At 41.0% G+C, this 18,479-nt stretch overlaps 1 protein-coding gene across 1 annotated transcript; it reads right to left on the reverse strand.

Annotated features, from left to right (window-relative positions):
• Positions 1-10,398: 10,398 nt before the first annotated feature.
• Yae1 (YAE1 maturation factor of ABCE1) lies at positions 10,399-17,166 on the reverse strand. The gene is made up of 3 exons (XM_055603974.1): positions 17,004-17,166; positions 15,443-15,564; positions 10,399-13,897 (listed from the first exon to the last, which is right to left on the reverse strand). Exons 1-3 carry the CDS (start codon positions 17,127-17,129, stop codon positions 13,468-13,470), a joined length of 678 nt encoding a protein of 225 aa, XP_055459949.1. The 5' UTR covers positions 17,130-17,166; the 3' UTR covers positions 10,399-13,467.
• Between the last annotated feature and the right edge of the window lie 1,313 nt (positions 17,167-18,479).

The raw sequence follows: 18,479 nt of genomic DNA on the forward strand, positions 1-18,479 counted from the left end.
CTATCTATCTATCTATCTATCTATCTATCTATCTATCTATCTATCTATCTATCTATTGTTAGGTATTGAGATTGAGGGCAAGTGGGAAGGTAGTTGTGAAAAAAAGAAATGGAGAGGTGAAAGTGATGTAATTTTATTTCAATTCAAATCATATTAAAAATTTTCAAACAAAAAAAATCCTTAGCAAAAAGCTGTGACTACAAAGGCTTATTGAGAGTTTCACAATGTTACAAATCCAGAGAATTAAATTATTTTGGGCAATCAAAAGGCAAAATATGCTGACAGATAACATCCAAGGCCTATGGCAGAGAGTTCCCTGTTTGCTCTAGCCCACCTGCCTGATGCTGTCAACAGTGAACTGTAAAAGTGCCTCTAATTTTGTTGTTGTTGTTGTTGTTACTATGAAACTGCTGCCATACTGGAACGTAGAATTTTGGGTAACCTGGATCTGAGTTCTTAGGCCATGAGAACACCTTACCCTCTTTGAGGTGAGAACTGTGTTCTTTGTGTTGACAGTTACATTGCCCAGCATGTCGCTCCAAGAATGATTCACCTTTTACTAGAGTTGTCACCTGATGGACACCAGATATCAGGAGAATGGGCCCCTGTGTCCATAAATTGTGATAGGCGTTTTATGGCTTCATCCAGTCTGGAGAGCAGACTTCCCTGATTTTAGTCATAGGTCCATTACGTTCATTCAGAACTTACTGTTCAAAATCCTGTTTGCTGGATATTTTGTCTTCTGTTTTACTCCTTTTGGTTTGTGTTCAAATAATTTGTTTTAAGATATCTGTTTTGTTTGCTTTTGACTTTTTTCTTTAATCCTTTGACAGTGTTTTGTCTTCTGACTGTTTGGTTTGTTAATTTGCTGGCAATCTTTCTTTGGACACTCCTCCCATATCTACTCTGAAAAGGGGGAATGTTTGGGGAAAAGCAGATTTAGGGTTCCAGCCAGGTTTATGTTTGATAAGTGTGTTAATTCAACTTGCAAGTATTAAGCAAGAAGGGGGAGACAGTCTAAGTAAAGAACTCAATTTATGTTTCTCTCTAAGTTGGTTTATTTTGTAATGTTTAACTGAAAGTGCAAGGCAATAAAGATTTTTTAAAAATCTCTGACGTAAATTAGAAGCTTGTTTTAATTGGGAATTTATAATTATCTAAAAGAAAAGAGTAATAAATTTGATAAATTATAAAAATTTGTAGGGTAGAATATACTGAGGACCAATTAAATCCAGCCTCATGGATGTGAACTTGATTCTCGAACCTTTCATTCATAGGCAGCTATTGTTTGGCTAGCCAGGCCAAAGCCTGTAAACATATATATATATACATACATATATATGAAACATATATATATATATGTATATATATATATATAAACATATATATATATATGTTTCATATATATGTGTCCATTCTATAAGTTCTATTTATCTAGAGAACCCTGACTAATACAGGGACTATTCTGAAAATGTTCTGAGCCATTCTCTTGCTTCCAAAACAGTAGGACCAACAGGAGAGCTATGTACCCCAAAGCAGCATCTTCCTTCTTCAATGCCATACTTCTTCCAACAAAGCCTCCTTTTTAAATAGTTCCGCTCTTTGATAACTAAACATTCAAATATATGAGGCCATGGGGACAATTCTTATTCAAGCCACCACAATATTAATTAAAAAGTGTTTAAAATGTTTAATTGGTATTGCTCTGTGTGGGATAATACTTCCCCCAAGAAACCATAGATTGACAAATAAAAAGCCTAGTGCCAGGTGTGGGATAACATCCGGTAAGTTACCGCTCAGAGCTGTCTTGAAGACCTCCAGCGCAATACAAGTGGGTCTAGCCCCTGTTGGCAGTTCTGCCCTGGGCCAGTGGTCCTGTCTAGTGTAATAAAGCAGGCAGGGCACGTGAGCCACAGAGAGCAAACCAATAAGTATTTCCCCATAGCGTCTGCTTCAGTTTCTGCTTTCAAGTTCCTATCTTCAGTTCCTGCCCTAACTTCCTTCAATGACTGACTGAGATATGTAAGTATAAGATGAAATAAGAGTAAAAACTTAACTACGATGCAGGGCAAGCACTTTAGCCAGGTGAGGCATCTCACTGGCCTGACCTCCAAGTCCTAAACCTCCCGTTTCTACTTTGCAAATGCTAGGATTACAGGAATGTGCCACCACTCCCAACTCACCTTTATTGTGGTGGTGTCAACCCATGGTCAGTAGGTTTTGTTTTATTTTGTTTTTATGGCCTGAAGTAGGGTAGAATATTATGCAATGGAAGAAGTGAGTGACAGAGTAAAGTTGTTCTCATTACTGCTGGGGAGACGGGATTAGAGCACAGCTACCTATCACAGTGGAGTCCAGGGAGCAACAAGACGAAGGGAATGGGTTTGATGTCTACATATCTCCTTCAAGGGAATATTCCAGGGTCCTAGATTCCTCCCATATGTCCCATCTTCTAAAGAGTCTATTAGTTCTCAATAACACTTACATGCTGAGGTCCAAACATTTTAAGCATATTGAAATAATTGGAAAAAAAAAACTTTTCCGATTCTCTGTTGTATATTTTACTCCTACAAGAACACTTCCTGATTCAGTGTTTAAAATAAGTGTGTTTTCTTTTCTCCCAGATCAGGCTAGCCTAAAACTCATGACTTTTTGCCTCCTGCTCTTGAGATTTGGTATACAGGCATGAGCCATCACACTGGCTTTTTTTTTCCTTACTATAAAAACACTGCACTAAAAGTTATTCTGATAAACCAAGTGCTATAATTTCACCATAATATAGAACTATCATATTTGAGAATGACCTAAAAATATCTATAAAATACACATAAAGCATTGGACATAAACCCTCTATGTTCTTATATAACATTTTTATAGTGACTTTTATTTAAATGTATATCCCAAACCTTTTGTTTCTATAGTTGTAATGATAACTTGTAATGTATTGTATTTGTAGCATTTAATCTAGTTAAGGTTGTAACAATACCTTTTTTTTTTTTTTGAGATTTTTAAAAAATAAATGTCCTAAGCTGGCCCCAAACTTCCAATTCTACTGCTCCAGCCTAGTAATTTATTTTTTTATTTTTTTTTCAAGACAAGTTTTCTCTGTGTAGCCTTGGCTGTTATGGACTCTTTTTGTAGATCAGGTTGGCCTTGAACTCACAGAGTTCAGCCTGCCTCTACCTCTTCAAGGGCTAGAATTAAAGGAGCTTTCATTGATTTTTTTTAGAATGTTCTTTTGTCACCTTTTTTAGTTGTTCTCACCGTCATTGTACACCCTTATCAGCAACTTATCTTGCCCAACTTTCTTAAGTTGTTCCTTGGTTGCACACTTAAGAGACAAAGCAGCCTGTGACACAGTCAAAAGTGTCATGTTCACCTTGAAGAGGCAGAGACCTCAGAGCCACTAAGAAAGCCACATCACACCTCTGTTCTTGCCACCTTTTATGAAAGACCCCTTTTGTTCCATTACAGATAGATATGCTCTTCAAGCTGAAAAATGTGTAAGTTATGATGCCAGTTTCCAGACACCAAATGAACCTGGTATAGGCACACCGCTAATACATCATTTAGTGTCTTGAAGTCAGAGTAATGATCAAGTGAAAAGTGTATTTCCATGTGGTGGTTTAAATGTTTACATGAATTAAATGACTTTTCCTTCCATAATCAACTCCATATCAACTTCTAGATCAGTAGATAGATCACAAATTGGTGAGTAGGTTTCACACTTGATTTTCACCGAAAAACCAAGAAGCAATGTCATGCTTAGTTTTTTAAAAAATTATTTTTATTTTATGTGTATGAGTGCTCTGCTTGCATGTATGTGCACCACGTGTGTATAGTGGCCACAGAGGCCAGAAGAGGGCAGCAGATCCCCCAGAACTGATGTTACAAATGGTTGTGAGTTGCCGTGTGGGTGCTGGAAATTGAACACAGTTTTTATGGAAAAGCAGTGTTCAGAACTGCTGAGTCATCTCCTCAGCCCCATAATTACCTTTTGATATGAAAATGATCTGATGTTTTATAGCATACATTATAATTACAAGTTAGCAAGTCCTCGTTGTTTTCAGGTTTTGATTATGGGAGAAAATATTTTTCAGTATCTCTGAATTAAAAAAAAAAATGTATTTTTTTCTTGTACCAGCACCAGTATAGTTTTGCTTTAAAGGAAAGAGCTGTCAGTACTGCTGTCAAGCCAGACTTACTTTACTATAAAATTTTAATTAAATTGCTTAAAAATTTATACACAATCATGTGCTTTTAAAAATAAGTATTGGAGTCCAGAAAGAAGGCTCAGCTGTTAAGGTCACAGGCCACTAAGCCTGAAGACTTGAGTTTGATCCCCGAGACCCATAGGCTGAGATAAGAAAACTGGCTCCCGCAAGTTGTATTCTGACCTTCACATTCAGGTCATGACAACCCCCCTCCCAATAAATGTGAGAGAAGAGCCACTGCTGAGAACACTGTGATTAAAAAACAAATATCAGAGGACATACTTCCTTAATAACAATTCCTAGACAAACGGCTTAACTACTGGAAGGATGTGTATTTTATAGGAGGAACATGTTGTTATCTTATTGTGGCTTTGTTCAGACATGCTAGAGTGGGTTAAGAAGCTGTCTACCACTACCTTTAAGTTATAAAAAAGTTGTTTGTGTGAGTGAGAGAGAAGCTGGACCCAGAGCTAGAGGGCAAGAGATGGCTTACAAGTGTTTGAAAAGGTTAGTCTTACCAGGCAATTAGATTCTTCACGCACATAAAACCATATCTTCACACAGTCTCTGAAGGCTCTACGCTTTGGGTTCTAGATGTTTTCCTTTAGGTCTCAGTTTGGAAGAATAAGGGTACATTTTTGGACAGAGGCTTGACATGGGCCTGGCTATGTGATAAGTTATTTGATACCATGCTAATTTTGATTTAGAAAAACTCTCATCTTAGAATTAGGCAGACATTCAGGTTTTTGTTTAACACAGTCCTCCTACCCTCCCATCCCCCAACACTTAATCTAACAAATGATTCAACCTGTTCAGCACAACTTCTGGGATAATCACTAGCTCCTTGTGAGAGAGGGCGCAGACGGGGGAAAAAAAAAAAGTCACAACAGGATGAACCAGCTCCACCCAGTGGCCGTGAACTAAAATCAGCTTCTTGGAAACAGACTCCAAAGTGCCTCTTTTTGACGGTGTAGTGTATACAAACACAGAAAAGACAGGACAAGAAAACGAAGTATTCCAAAGGTCGAAGACTTTGGTTCTTTTTGGAAAAATCTGTAGCAGTATGAGTATGCAAACAGCCCCTTTCAGAAACAATTCTGTTTTTCATGTGCACGTGTGTGGTCTGTGTTTCCCTGTATGCACCACCTCTGTGTATGTGCCTACAGGTGCCCGAAGAGGGTATTAGATCCCTTAGAGTTGGAGTTACAGGTGGTGGTGAGCCAACTCATGTGGGTTCTGGAAACTGAACTTAAATGCTCTTAACCGTGGAGCCATGCCTTCAGCCCCATAACAAAATGGGTGACACCAACTGGAGTTTGAGAATTTAGCTTCCATATGTGCTAAACACAATTTGCCATACCACGTTGGAGGTGATTTTCTCCTTCAAGTGGGGAATGGTATTTTTCTTTTCTAAGTGTGTAGCACGTGTCTGAGAACACTTCATTCCTTTTAATTTCTGGTTACCGTTCCCATTGCCAGAACAATATTTTACTGTAACAATATTTGCTGGGATGGTTAGTGCAGTCGGCGGTACTGCATCTGGAATCAAGTAAGAGCTGTGCGTCTGTGGAAGTCTGAGGGCATACCCAAGGGTAATTGAGGGGAGAAGACTCCCCAAGAATTGGTGGCACCCCGGATATAAAGAAGTCCCAAGAACAGCAGCATCGCCTGCCTTCACTTCTTGTCCATGAAGGTGTCTGTTCTGTTGCTGCCGTCACCATTAACATTCTGGATTAGCATTAGAAACCAGTTTCTGATGTGAATGAAAGACCAGCAGCTCTCTGGGAATCTTCTAGCCTTCAGGGCCATGCCTGGACTGCTGAGGCACCCCACTGGAGGACGAGCAGCTACCAGGTTCTCAGCCTCTCCAACGCGTGGAAAGCCACTGCTGGCTTGCAAAGCCCCTATTGTGTAATCTGATGCAACAAAGCCTTTAATAACCTGCATTGATCTTTCAGGGTGGTTTCTCCTGAGAATCCTAGTACACTTGCTCACAGGGGAAGACTTGTGAAATGCAGACAGAAGAAAACAAGGGGGAAATAGAGCTCCTAGCTCCAGGATTAAACCCTACCACGGCCACCATGTTATTTAGCGAGCATCTACCTAACGAAGTCTGAGGCCAGATTTACCTGATTTTACTGTTCACCTGTGCCATTTTGCAGCTTTGAATTTGGGTTATGTTACTCAGCTTGCTCCCTGCCTCAGTTTCCTCATCTCTAGCATGGGGCTAATGGATATCTGACAGTCCTTTTTTTTTTTTTTTTTTTTTTTTAAATAAGGATTAAACAAATTAATAAATGTGAAGCTTTTAGATTAGGGCCTGTGCACACTAGACACTGTATTCACGATGACTTCTAATGCCAACTCCTGTTACTAAAACTGTGTTCCATGAACCCTGCTGAAAACTAAGCATTTATTAAACTGTTCCCGTTTAGTTCTGTGTCGTTTCTTTCTGCACTTTCTCAATACCTGAAACTAGCAAATACACTTTTGTTTTAAATTAGCATTACAGTGTAATAATATTTATTCATTAGTATAGCTTTCGGGTGGTGTAGTGGCTTGAACCCAGGGCCTTATGTAAGCTAAGCAAATGCTCGACTACTGTTAACAGTCTCAGCTCAGTATAATTTTTAAGGGTTGGTAATGCTGTTGTCTTGAAGTTACTATTTATCCTGCTATAAATAGATGATGACCCAATTTGCATGTGTGGGCTTTTTATCATCAACATGTGTTGTTCTGTGTCCCCTGCTGTTGCTGCTGGGCTGAGCACCATGTAGGAAGCATGAAGCATGTTTCTCCATCTGGATGGTCCAGGTGCTGTTGGCTTCTAGGCAGGAACAGAGGAACCCCCAAAATCATAGGTTCGATTTCCCCCAGGAACAGTTAGAGCTCTTAGGGCAAGGCCCATGCACTAGGTGAAGCTCCCAGTCTCACTTGGCGAGGTGGACATTAGTTTTCCACTGGATGTTAGTTAGCTCTTTTAAAATGAGATTATTGGTACAAGAAGGCAGTGGAAATTCGGGCATTCCAAAAGCCTGTGATGATACTGTGTTGTGCCCAGATTGCAAAGACCCCAAAGACCACCAGGTGACCAACCACGTATGCAAGAACCAAGAGCCTTTACTTCTGGCTTAAGCTCAGACTCTATACCATCCAACGCAGTGGATTAGGAAGATCCCAGCAGCTGCAAAGCTGGGTTTTTACTATGGTTTGAGGACAGTTACATGATTGGTTCTCATTTAGCAGAAGCAAGCTTGTCATAAACTGATGGGTTGGGGCTGATCTAGGGGATTGGGAGGGGGCTCCATGGAGTGTCCAAGCAACAAGGCTTGCCCAGGTAACAAAGAGTGCTAACAAAAAGTACCCAGGTAACAGTATCATTTTGACTAGCTAAGCAAAGTTTTCTAAATAACCTTTAATTTGATGGGTCAAATGCTTGGGGACTTTTCAAGGTGGTTACTAATTATTGTATCTGATTTTCAAGGAGGTTATTGAATCTCATTTAATAAATTAAATAAACTAGTTTCATATTCTGAGAAATAGAAACAGGGTCTAAGGAACTGTTGGAACATTACCAGGAAACAGAAACTCAGGCCTATAGTATCTTATGAAGCCTGTCATGGCAGCACAGCTGCTTGGGCCCTTCACTGTAGTGATATAACACTCCAGTTAAGCTGCTGTATTGGGGGCAGAGGTGTGGGAGGAAGCCTGAAACAGACCAGAGGGCAGGTCCAGTGAGACACAGTTCTGCAGGTCAACAGCTGCCGAGGCAGTTCTGCTCGTTGGTGAACAGCAGGAGCGCACAGCGGCCAGCAGCAGGTGGCTGACCGACCAGCAGTCAAGCTCCTGGTAGTCCGGAAACTCACAGTGGCTAGGCTGGTGGCTGCCTCATTGGCAGCCAAACTCAGGGCATTCAGTGGCAATTCTTCAGAGAGCCCTTCCTTCTCCAGAATAAATGATGAATCTCAGCTGGTCATGGTGGAGGAGTGGAGTCAGAGAGTGAACATTTATTTCGTGAATCAGGGACTTAAAAACCTTGTGCAGTGGGAGGGGTTCCAAGGGTGTTTGATCTGCTGGGATTAGGAGTACCAGGGATACTTGATTTACATGTAACAGAACAGTCCTACTGTAAGAGGGGAAAAGCAGGACTTAATTACCCTATGGGTGGGGGAAGAGCTCCACGTATAGTTCAAGGACAATGGTTGAAAGCCAAGACACCAAGACATTTCATTAGCATAGGGTGGGTGTTTCCAGGAATTCCCAGGCGCTTTCTTACAGGAAAGGGTTGGGCTTGTAATGTCCTTGAGAGCATCCTTGTAATGTGATGCTCCTTATGAAGATCTGGAGTTCCCCAGTTCAGGCCGAGAAGGAATCCTGCTGACAAAGGAGTCTGTCATCTTATACCAAGCTCAGAGCTTATCTAGAAATGGTAGCCTTCAACCTTAATAGCAGGATCCCACAAACATGCAGAAAGAGTAGCTTAAAAAAAAATGTATGCATATACTTGTGTAGCACATGCATGCAGTACCTATGGAAGCAAGATGTGGGCACTATATCCTCCATAACTGGAATTACAGATGGTCTGTGAGCTGTCATGTGAGTACTTGGAACTGAAACTGGACCGTAGGAAGAACAAGCAGTGATCTTAACAGCCGAGCCATTTCTCCAGACCCAGAAACATCTTTTTAAAGGGGAAAAAAAATCTCCTCCAAACGGGTATTCTGGAATCCCACATCCCAAGTTGTATTTTCAGTTAGGCTGGAAGACTCACTTATACTTTCTTCTCTCATCCAATGCTATCTGTGTATCTCTCTGTACAGTGTAGGATGCTAAGTGCTGGGCACTTAACCCTGCATAAGGCTTTCCTCAAGTACTTTGAAGCTAACGGACGCTCTACATGATGCAGAGGGAACACTGGGGGAAAAACTGAAATTTAAGTTGATGTAGGTATTTCCAGGGTACAATGGATATGTGCAGTAGTTGAAATAAGTAAAGCAGAGGTTGAGAATAGCTCTGTATGTAGTGTTGTAATGTAGTACCTTAGTATTGTCTGGGAATACACACAAAATGCAGTGTGGGGAGAAAGAGCCAAGATGGGAAATGTGGCTGACAATGCTGCCTGGACCCATAACTGAAACTCAAGTTTATAATTTACAAGTGGAAAAAAGGGAACTAGACAAGGTTATGTCTAATAAACTGTCCCAGGCAGGCAAAGACAAATGAATCACGACAGGAATAGGGCCAGATAGGAAGTTGTGACTGAGAGGCTGGTATAAAGGTTAATCAGTATCTGATGAAGACAGGTGTAACAGTGCATGCCTGAATCCTGGCATATGGAAGTTAGAGACAGAATTATCATCAGTTCAAGGCCAGCTTAGGCCACAGAGACCATCTAGGAACAGGGAGACCCTACTTCAAAGAAAACAAAGAGCAGGAACACAAAAAACCCAACTAAATTAACAAAAATAAGAAAAACCTGATTATTTGAATGATCAAATAATGTTCAAAATGTTTCAAAGATGTAAATACACACCATTGGATTTCTAGCTTTGGATGAGCCCAGATGATATTAAGAGAGCCAAAACCCAGAGTGAGTCAGGAAAGAGGAGAAAGGAATAGGTTGTCTTTCTGGATATGCATGTTAAGCCACTGAAATAGGAATGAGAAATAGGCAGTTGTAAATTTAGGTCTGGAGCTTAGGATAAAGGTGGAAGCTGAAATGTTAAGCTTTGTGATAGTTCAGTGCAAACTATGGGAGGTGAGACCATCCAGTTAAGAGTCAACAAAACAAAAACAATAAAACAAAAAGGGGCCCAAGAATTAAACCCCCAGTGATTTAAGAAGCAGGCATAAAGGGAGCATTAACAGAATAAAAAAAACGGTAGTAACTAGGGCAAGAATAAAGAGAAGCAGAGGGTCTTATGGGAAGGGGAGGCTAAATATGTTTGGGGACAGGAACAGCCAAGTGGCTGGAGTGATAACATATCAGTGATTGGGCAGCTGTGACCTCACCTAACAGTGATCTTAGGTAGAAGCAGTATGAAGCTGGTATGAGTGGGCAGCAAGCAGGTGAGGCAGAAGCATCCAGCTCTGTCGGTCTGTCAGTCATGAAAGGCGTCTGTGGGGGTGTAGCATCTTCACAATGGAGATTTGAGATTTCTGTACAGCAAGAAGTGTTGGCTGGTAGTTTATGAGCAGCATGTTTATTTCATCTACTGGTCAAAACTTGGGAATAATCTAAAAAAGTAAGCTAAAGATTCCATCCATCCAACCTACATATACACATATGTAACTATTTCTGCCCAGATCTTAAGACTAGAACACAAAGCTTTGACGAGAGTGAGAATCACAACTTGGCCTTTATCTGGGTTTACCATGACAACAGTTAGCAAGCAGTGCCGCAAATACTCATGTGCCACATAGTTCTATTTTGGCCAAAAACTGGGTTCAGATCTGATATGCTCCCATAAGGTCTTATCTCATAGTGACATCATAAGCAGCTTATACATGTTAATATTTGCACAACAGAACCACTCAAAGTCACATTTCTCAGGATCCATCCCCAACAAATGACATGACTGTAAATAAATATGCCTGTAGATTAATTCAGCTGCCTACTTCCTCTGCAAATCACGATTCAGTGGCCTTAGTAGTTCAGTGACGTTAGTGACAGGCAAGCATAGTATTGTACCTCCTCACCCATTTACTTAAAAAGATCTAGATGTATCAGCACCAGTACCTTATTTCAGATGCAATCTCTTGGCTATGAAACTGTCAGAGCTGCAGGGTACTCTTGCCTTTTCATTCATGTTCACCTGGGGCCTCCTGAGAGCTGGCTGGCTCCAAGCACAGAAAGCAAGGTAAAAGGCACAAGCCAAGCAGATTTTCCTTTGCTGTTTTCCGTTGGTCATACCATTGCAGTCCAGGAACTTCTCTAGAACTTTTATAAAATGTAAGATGTTTCCCCCCTAACCCAACAGCCTCTTGTGTGTGGTATATATGTGCACATGTGGTATGAGAGTACACATCTTCATGCGCACACACAGAGGTCAGAGGGCATCAGATGTTCTAGCAATTTCTGTTTTACTCCTTTGACACAGGATGTCTCCCAGAAAGCCAGCAAGTACCTATAATCCTCCAGTCTCTGACCCCATCCTGGGGTTAATGTATGCTTGGGACCATACTGTCGTGGAATTATTAATATTTATTCATATAATTAAGGCATATGCAAAAGAAATTATTCTATTAATATTAATAAGGTAGCAGTCATTCCTTAACCTGTTATTTTATAAATAAAAGACACAGAAACTTGTTATTTATCATAAGCCTTAAGACTCGCAAACTGGACAGACATCAACCCTCTAAGCTCTCGTTTGCTTTCCATCCAAAATTCCCAGGAATACTTACACATGTTCCACTTGGGCTGCTTCTGTTCCATCAGGCCAGTCCTCAGAGCTCGCTGCTCTTGGGCATATGCTCCTGGTTAGGCTAACTTAGAGCAACCTGCTCCTTTCTTCCTTTTCTCTCCTCTTGGCCCTTCTGTGACCCCAAGCACTGGAACCTAAATTGCCTACTTCTCCTCTGCCCAGTCAGGCTGTCAGCAACTTCATTAGCTAATCAGGGATAATGGGGGAGGGGGGGGGCGAGGATCCACACAAAGTTATTTTGGACACATGAGAATTTGCTCGTAGAACAGTAATGGTCTTGGGGACAAGCAATTAACAATAGCAACTCCAGATCAACCCCAACACCATATCTAACTTTCAAGTAGATACTAGGTCCTGTACTTATGGGGGTGCAGCAAATGCTTTTAACCACTGAACCACCTCTCCAGCTTCCCCAGCTAACAGCTGACTTCATTTTCTGTTACCTTTAGTATACAGTTGCTATCTAATTAATGATGGCAAGGGATCTTATATTTAGGAACTCCTATAAGGCTATGTCCAGATAAAATCTCAAGATTTACTACACTCAAATCTTTACTTAGAGTGGCCACCACTGTTGGAGATGGTTATTTCTATGTAAAACACAGCGGAGAGCAACATTAACACTTTAAAGACTTTAATATTTTGTGGATATGAGGTTTCAATATAAAAATCATTCATGAGGTCCTAGATTCAATCCCCAGTACCACAAAACAAGGCTTCAAAATAAAAACCCTGCCATCAAGTGCCACTTTGATACTTTAAGCATGTTTAATACACTGGAAACTCTACAACACTATTTCAGATTTTGCTGCCCCAATTTCTTAATGTTCTGTGCATTTTAAGAAGGAATTTAAGAAACCAGCAAAGCATTTTTACAGTCCTTTACAAGGCCCTCCTGCCAGTCTTGCAGGAATGCATCATCTTTCAGCACAGCTAAGTACTGATCAGATAGCAAGTAAAGCTGCCAGTAAGGAAAAATTATTTGGTGCCTCTCAAGTCAGGTATTTCATATTAACTTCACGTGAGGAAAAGCAACAACAACAAAATCCTTTTTTTGATCCTAGGTCATGGAACAAAAATCTGAACATCATTCTGTCTATGCTAGATTATATATTTCATGTCAAAGCAATAATAGCTTTAGTGGGTTTTTAAAAATTCCAATGTAAATAACAAAGCTGCAGTTCCAAAATAGTTTGTTACATTTTGAGAAAATGTGGCCAACTCCTCACTACCTAAAAAACTAAGTAGTTCCTTTTCTTTATAGTTTATAACACAAAATGTCTTTTTCCCCTATTTTTCATGGAATTGAACATCTTTACCGATACATAAACAAGGTGAGTTTCAGTACCTTGTTCTTTATTAGTCTTTCAATGATATTTTGTCAGTTTCTACAGTGTCTTGATTTAATGTATAACTATCTATACATCTACTTCTACCTATTTATGCTAGCCTGTAGGTTATTTCTGGCGACTTTGGTTTGCTTGCTGGTGAAGAGGTCCTAAACCTCATACTGACAGGAGCAGAAAGCAGCATTACCTTTTTTTTCTTGTTCTAAAATGTTTGGGCTTTGCTAGTCTAACAATGACTGATTTTTGATTAGAGATCTGAAAATGACCATGAGATTTCTGAGAAGATCTAAAACTTAAAAAACCTCGACAAAGACAAAGGCTTACATTCCATTTACTAGTGTTAATGCTGAAGACCCTTCATATTCCCACGAAGGGTAGCTACAGGCGAAGTGCTCAGTCAGTGGTTACCTCATCTAGATACACAGTGCTCTAAGGAATATTCTTGAGTGTTACTTCCACCCCAAAAGGGCAGATGCTTTATAGTTGTCTCAGGTGCTGTAATACATCTACTGATACTCCCAGCTGTTTCACTAGATTAGAGGTCTGTTCCAGAATCCAAGTGAGGCTTGGTTTCTCCAGATGTGCGTGCTCATGTGTTCTGCAACATTCCGGATGTGAGCAATCCATCCCGCTAGGACTCCTGTCAGAATTTGTGTTAAACTCGGCATTATTTTCACAGAGTCTTTCATCTTTTGCATCATCAGTCTTTTTCTCAGCTGGAACTACCTGGCAAAGGTCCATATCATCAATGGAGTCCAATACATCTGTAATGTGTGGCTGGCAAGTGACTGATTTCAGACGCCTGAGCACACACTCTTCACACTGGCCAACCGCATCCAAAAGATTGTTTATCTTACTGATCAAAGTCGAACTATTACCATGAAGATGACACCAGGAAAGCAAAGCACTAAATGAAAATATAAACAAGAGTTAAATAGGAAAAAAATTAAATAGTCACAGGCATTTAGAATGCTAGGCCCTACATGCTTTCCTTTTAGATAACACCATGCAGAAATAGCTTAGCAATAGTAACACATGACAAAATCAGGAAAGGAACTATGTAAATAAAACTAAAGTACAAATACAGTATATTTTAAAACAAGCTAATCAAGAAGACTTAATCATATAACCTATTTATAAATCCTATCCCCTCTTTCACAGTGCTGTATCCACTTTTTATATTTTCCCTGACCATGTAACTTCTGTGCAGTAAGATATAATTTACAGAAAGACCAGAAAAACCAGTTTCTTCTTTTCATTTTAAAATAGAAAACTCAGACTTGCTAAACTATTAAAGATAAAACATTATCATTTGTACTTTAAAAAACCTCATCCTGGGCTACTTACTGATACAAAGCATTGTCAATGCAAACTCACATCAAAGGTTTTTTTTTTTTTTTTTTTTCTTGGCAGTACTCAATATTTAACTTAAGGCATCAGGCATCCGAGGCAAGCACCCCAATACTGAGCCACAGCACCAGCCCCCCCGTTTCTCCATTAAGGCTACTAAACAGCTTCTAAACCAGTCATTGTAAATCTTGGTCTCAAACTCGAATCACCAAGAGAGCTTTCATTTTCTTGAAATGTGTTAAGAATTCTACTCCTAATCTATTTAATTATTTTTGTTACTTTTTAGTAGCTCAGGGACCCCCCCCCCCTGCACTGTTCATACACTATAATTAAATAATGGTTCTCTTTTTACTGGTGGGGGCTGTGTGCATGCTGAGCACACACTCTAAGCTACAAGCCTCTCTGAAAATACTGCAGAAGTGAAATCCACCGGTGCTGACTGACTGACTCAGCAGCAGGCTTTCTAAAGTAATTAAGGTCCCAACATAATTTAAAACAAACAAACAAAAAATTCTTTCCACTTTAAAACAAAACAAAACAAAAACAAACACGTGATTCTTTGTGGCAATTTGTTTCTCTGTAAAGTATAAACAGTATCCTTGTCAAAGAGGCCTGGCCCACTCTTAGTCTGCTCACTGGCATTATTGCTGTGGCATCCTGACAGGTATTCAAAGTTCCGGATTCAAACAAACAAGACCTCTTTTTATTAGTAGTTACAGCTTTCTCAATAGACATCCAGCTGACAGGCCTGCCATACATTGTTCTACTTCATGTGTGAGTAAAAAGAGCTTTATTTACAAGCTCAAAATTTCACCAGTAGTGATTAGGGCTAGTCCAAATGTCAACAAATGGACACCTCCCTACCACATCTTTGCAAAAAAAAAAAAAAAAAGAAAAAAGAAAAAAAGACAGGAATCAGGCACACATATTAAAGTGGCTGAAAAGAGAACAATTTTTAAAGAACTATTTTGAAAGCAGCACTTTATCCTCTGAAGACTCATGTATGCAACATCAGGAAAAACACTTCAGTGTTTTATTTTTATCTATTGCCTCCATTAGAAATGTGGCTGAAATGACTTATCACTTGAACTTTTAAAATTACCTCAGTGTTCCCCTGAGTAGTCCGTAGTTTATAATGACTTCTGCACCCTGTTTATAACCTTGATTGAAGCCCTGCTGAAGAGTGACCGCCTTGCCAGCATCGACTCCATCTCTGTAACCTTCCTAAAAATAAGAAACTAGTTGTAACTGACACCAAGTAAATCTTTTCTAGAAAAGCACAGAACCAGTTTCGAAAACAGACTTAGCAAGTTTTTACTGTGGTAACTAAATACGATATGGCAGAGACATAGGTCCAAAGCAGAATGTTTCTCCTAAGACCTTATTATTGGTTTGTTTTTCCTTATCACATGTTTGTATTTTATTTTATTTCCAGGCTATCCTGGAACTCATAATCCTACTGCCTCATCCTCCTAAATGATGACAGGATATGCCTCAATGTCATATCCTTAACTCACTTTGGAATTCTAGGGTTACTGTGTAAACATTAAACATCAGCTGTTATTTAATTTTTAAAAACTGTGTTAGCAAGGTCTTCAAAGAAATGGAAAACTACTTATATGGACTCTTGGTAACTGACTAGGACAGGTAGTAAAGGAGGCTGGCAAGACTGAGGAAGAGGAAAACTATTTTAGGAAGAGCGGAGAGGAAGTCTGAGTTTAGAAATCTAATCTGAACTTCGGAGTAGAGATTTGTCCTCTTAATACTGGTCTAGCCCCCGATTCCTAAGGCATTTTTATAATGACATGATGGCTGTTGGACTGGAACATTAAATTAGGGTAGCTCACAGCTGCAGTTTTAAAAGGGTAATTTAATGGGAGGATGAAGTTCTTTTCATCTTTTGCTTTTTAAATATTTAAGTAGCATTTACTTTTTTGTTTTTGGGAGGGGGGACATGTATTTTCTTGCGTCCCATAGCTTGAGTGTGAAGGTCAGAGGGTAGCTTCCAGGAACCCATTCTATCCTTCCACGATGTGGGTTCCAAGGATCGAACTCAGATCATTATACTTTGGAATCCACCTCTATGTGGAGACAGATCTAATCAATTAGTTCTCACCCAGAACTAAGCTGCTTCCACCCAGATATTATTAAGCAAGCTTCAATGTATGGTGAAGACAGATCCGGACTGAACAACCTTTAAAGTAGAATATGGAACAGCATTCCCTTCCCTTTACCGTCCTCTGACAACATTCTTCAGTTCACCTTTCCCAAGTCTTTTGTAACACCACGCCAAACGCTGGACTCTCCACCCACTGAACAACGTCCGTGAACACGCGTTCTCTGCCAGCCATTACAGCCTAGACAGTGGACGTTTCTCCCAGCTCCCTCAAACTGCAGACTCTTGAGGGACAGAATAAAGTTTTCACTTTAGTCGGTCAGTCCCCCTGCTGCCAAACCCAGCCCCGGCTCTCTAAGAGCTCCCCCGTTTAAAAGGCTATCAATTAAACAACCAGGAAATCCTAGGGGTGGGGCGGCCTGGGGGCGCGGTCGGAGGGCCGTCCCTCTCGGTCCAGGCCGGCGCCCGCGTGCCCCGTGCCCGCGGGAGCCCCTGCGCCCCGCGTGGGAGCCCCCCTCCCCGCGCGTCCCCATGCCCGCCCATTTACTTGGACTCGTCTCCGCATGTGACGCTGCCATTCCCGCTGCACTAACAGAGACTCGTCTGCTTCCTCGTCAAACACGTCCTGATCCCCAGGGCTCGGGATCTCGGGAACGGCTCGAACCCAAGACATCCCGGAGGAAACCACGAGCCCTGGACCACCGGAAGCGCCGGCAAGTGCTTCCGGCTCGGGGGCGGGGCCAAAAGGCTAAGCGTGGGACGGAGGGGCGTGTGCGGCTTCCCGGGCAGCTAGGCGTCTACGTGCTGTTGTTATCTCCTTCCAGGCGTCTGGGTCGCGCTGAGGGGGCGCGGTGGCTGCTGGGAGCTAGGTCACACCCTTCAAGGGCTGAGAGTCAGTTTGTGTGTGTGCGAAAGGCATTGAGCATCTGCAGGCAGCCCAGAACTGCTGATGCTAGGGTCAAAATTTGGGATGAAGTAGTATGGACGCACTGTAAAACCAGCACCCTGTGGCAGTTTCCCTCCCAGCCTTCTGCTCCTGCTCTGTGAATGAGTTCAGGAATGTAGCTCAAGCATTAGCAACTTCTGGCCCAGAGTAGCTGTGGAAGAACTGGACAGTAGTAGAGATCTTGTGTTCTTTGTGTGAGAAAAAATGAAATCATGTGATAATGTTCTGCCCAGTTCACGAACCCCAAAAGACCAGGAATAAACAGACTCCGCTGTAAATACATGAGGTTCTTTTTATTGTAAATTACAAGCTGCAGCTTGGGCCTACACAGCCCCACCGCTTCGAGCTGTGCCCAGGTTAGTTGGATGATTTATAGATTCTGGCCCATCCCAGCACGCCCAAGGCAGGGGTGATTCCTGCCTGGCAAGCATCTATTGGTCAAAATGCTACATTTTGAATTGATTGGCTATAGGAAGGTTCTCAGACCATGAATGACCAGGTGTCCCTCCCTAGGGGGATGGTCCAGTTTCCTAGCAACTGTATCTCTAGTGGGTGGGGAAAGAATGCAATGAGGTGGCACTTCCCCTCAGGGCATTACTAAACTTCTTTACGGTACCTACTTTAGGTCTTAATAGCTGCTAATTTATCTTTTGGTCTCTCAATAACTGAGTTGTTTTCTGGAATGCCTATTTTGTATTAGTTAGCGTTTTAAGTCTTTGTAGGGTGGCGTGCTATGAGGATAAAAGTTCTCACCCTCAGTTCTTAGGCCTTGTGGGTTTCCTATTAGTGTAGAAATGGCAGTTGGCCAACAATAAAATACAAGTCAATCCTATTTTGAAGACTGTTGAATGTTAAGAAAAATCATTAATGTGAGGGAATAGGATACAGGTTACTATTTTAGTTTATTTTATGTTTTTGTCCTGGGGGCCGAACACCAAGGCTTGCAAATGTGGAATGTGTGCTCTGTCAATCAGATATCTCCTTCAGTGCCAAATGTATATACATATATGTTTGGGATTGTAGGATATATATATATATATATATATATATATATATATATATATAGAGAGAGAGAGA

The sequence above is a fragment of the Psammomys obesus genome, unplaced genomic scaffold (assembly GCF_907164565.1).
Source record: "Psammomys obesus unplaced genomic scaffold, mPsaObe1.curated_primary_1811, whole genome shotgun sequence".
NCBI classification, from domain to species: Eukaryota; Metazoa; Chordata; class Mammalia; order Rodentia; family Muridae; genus Psammomys; species Psammomys obesus.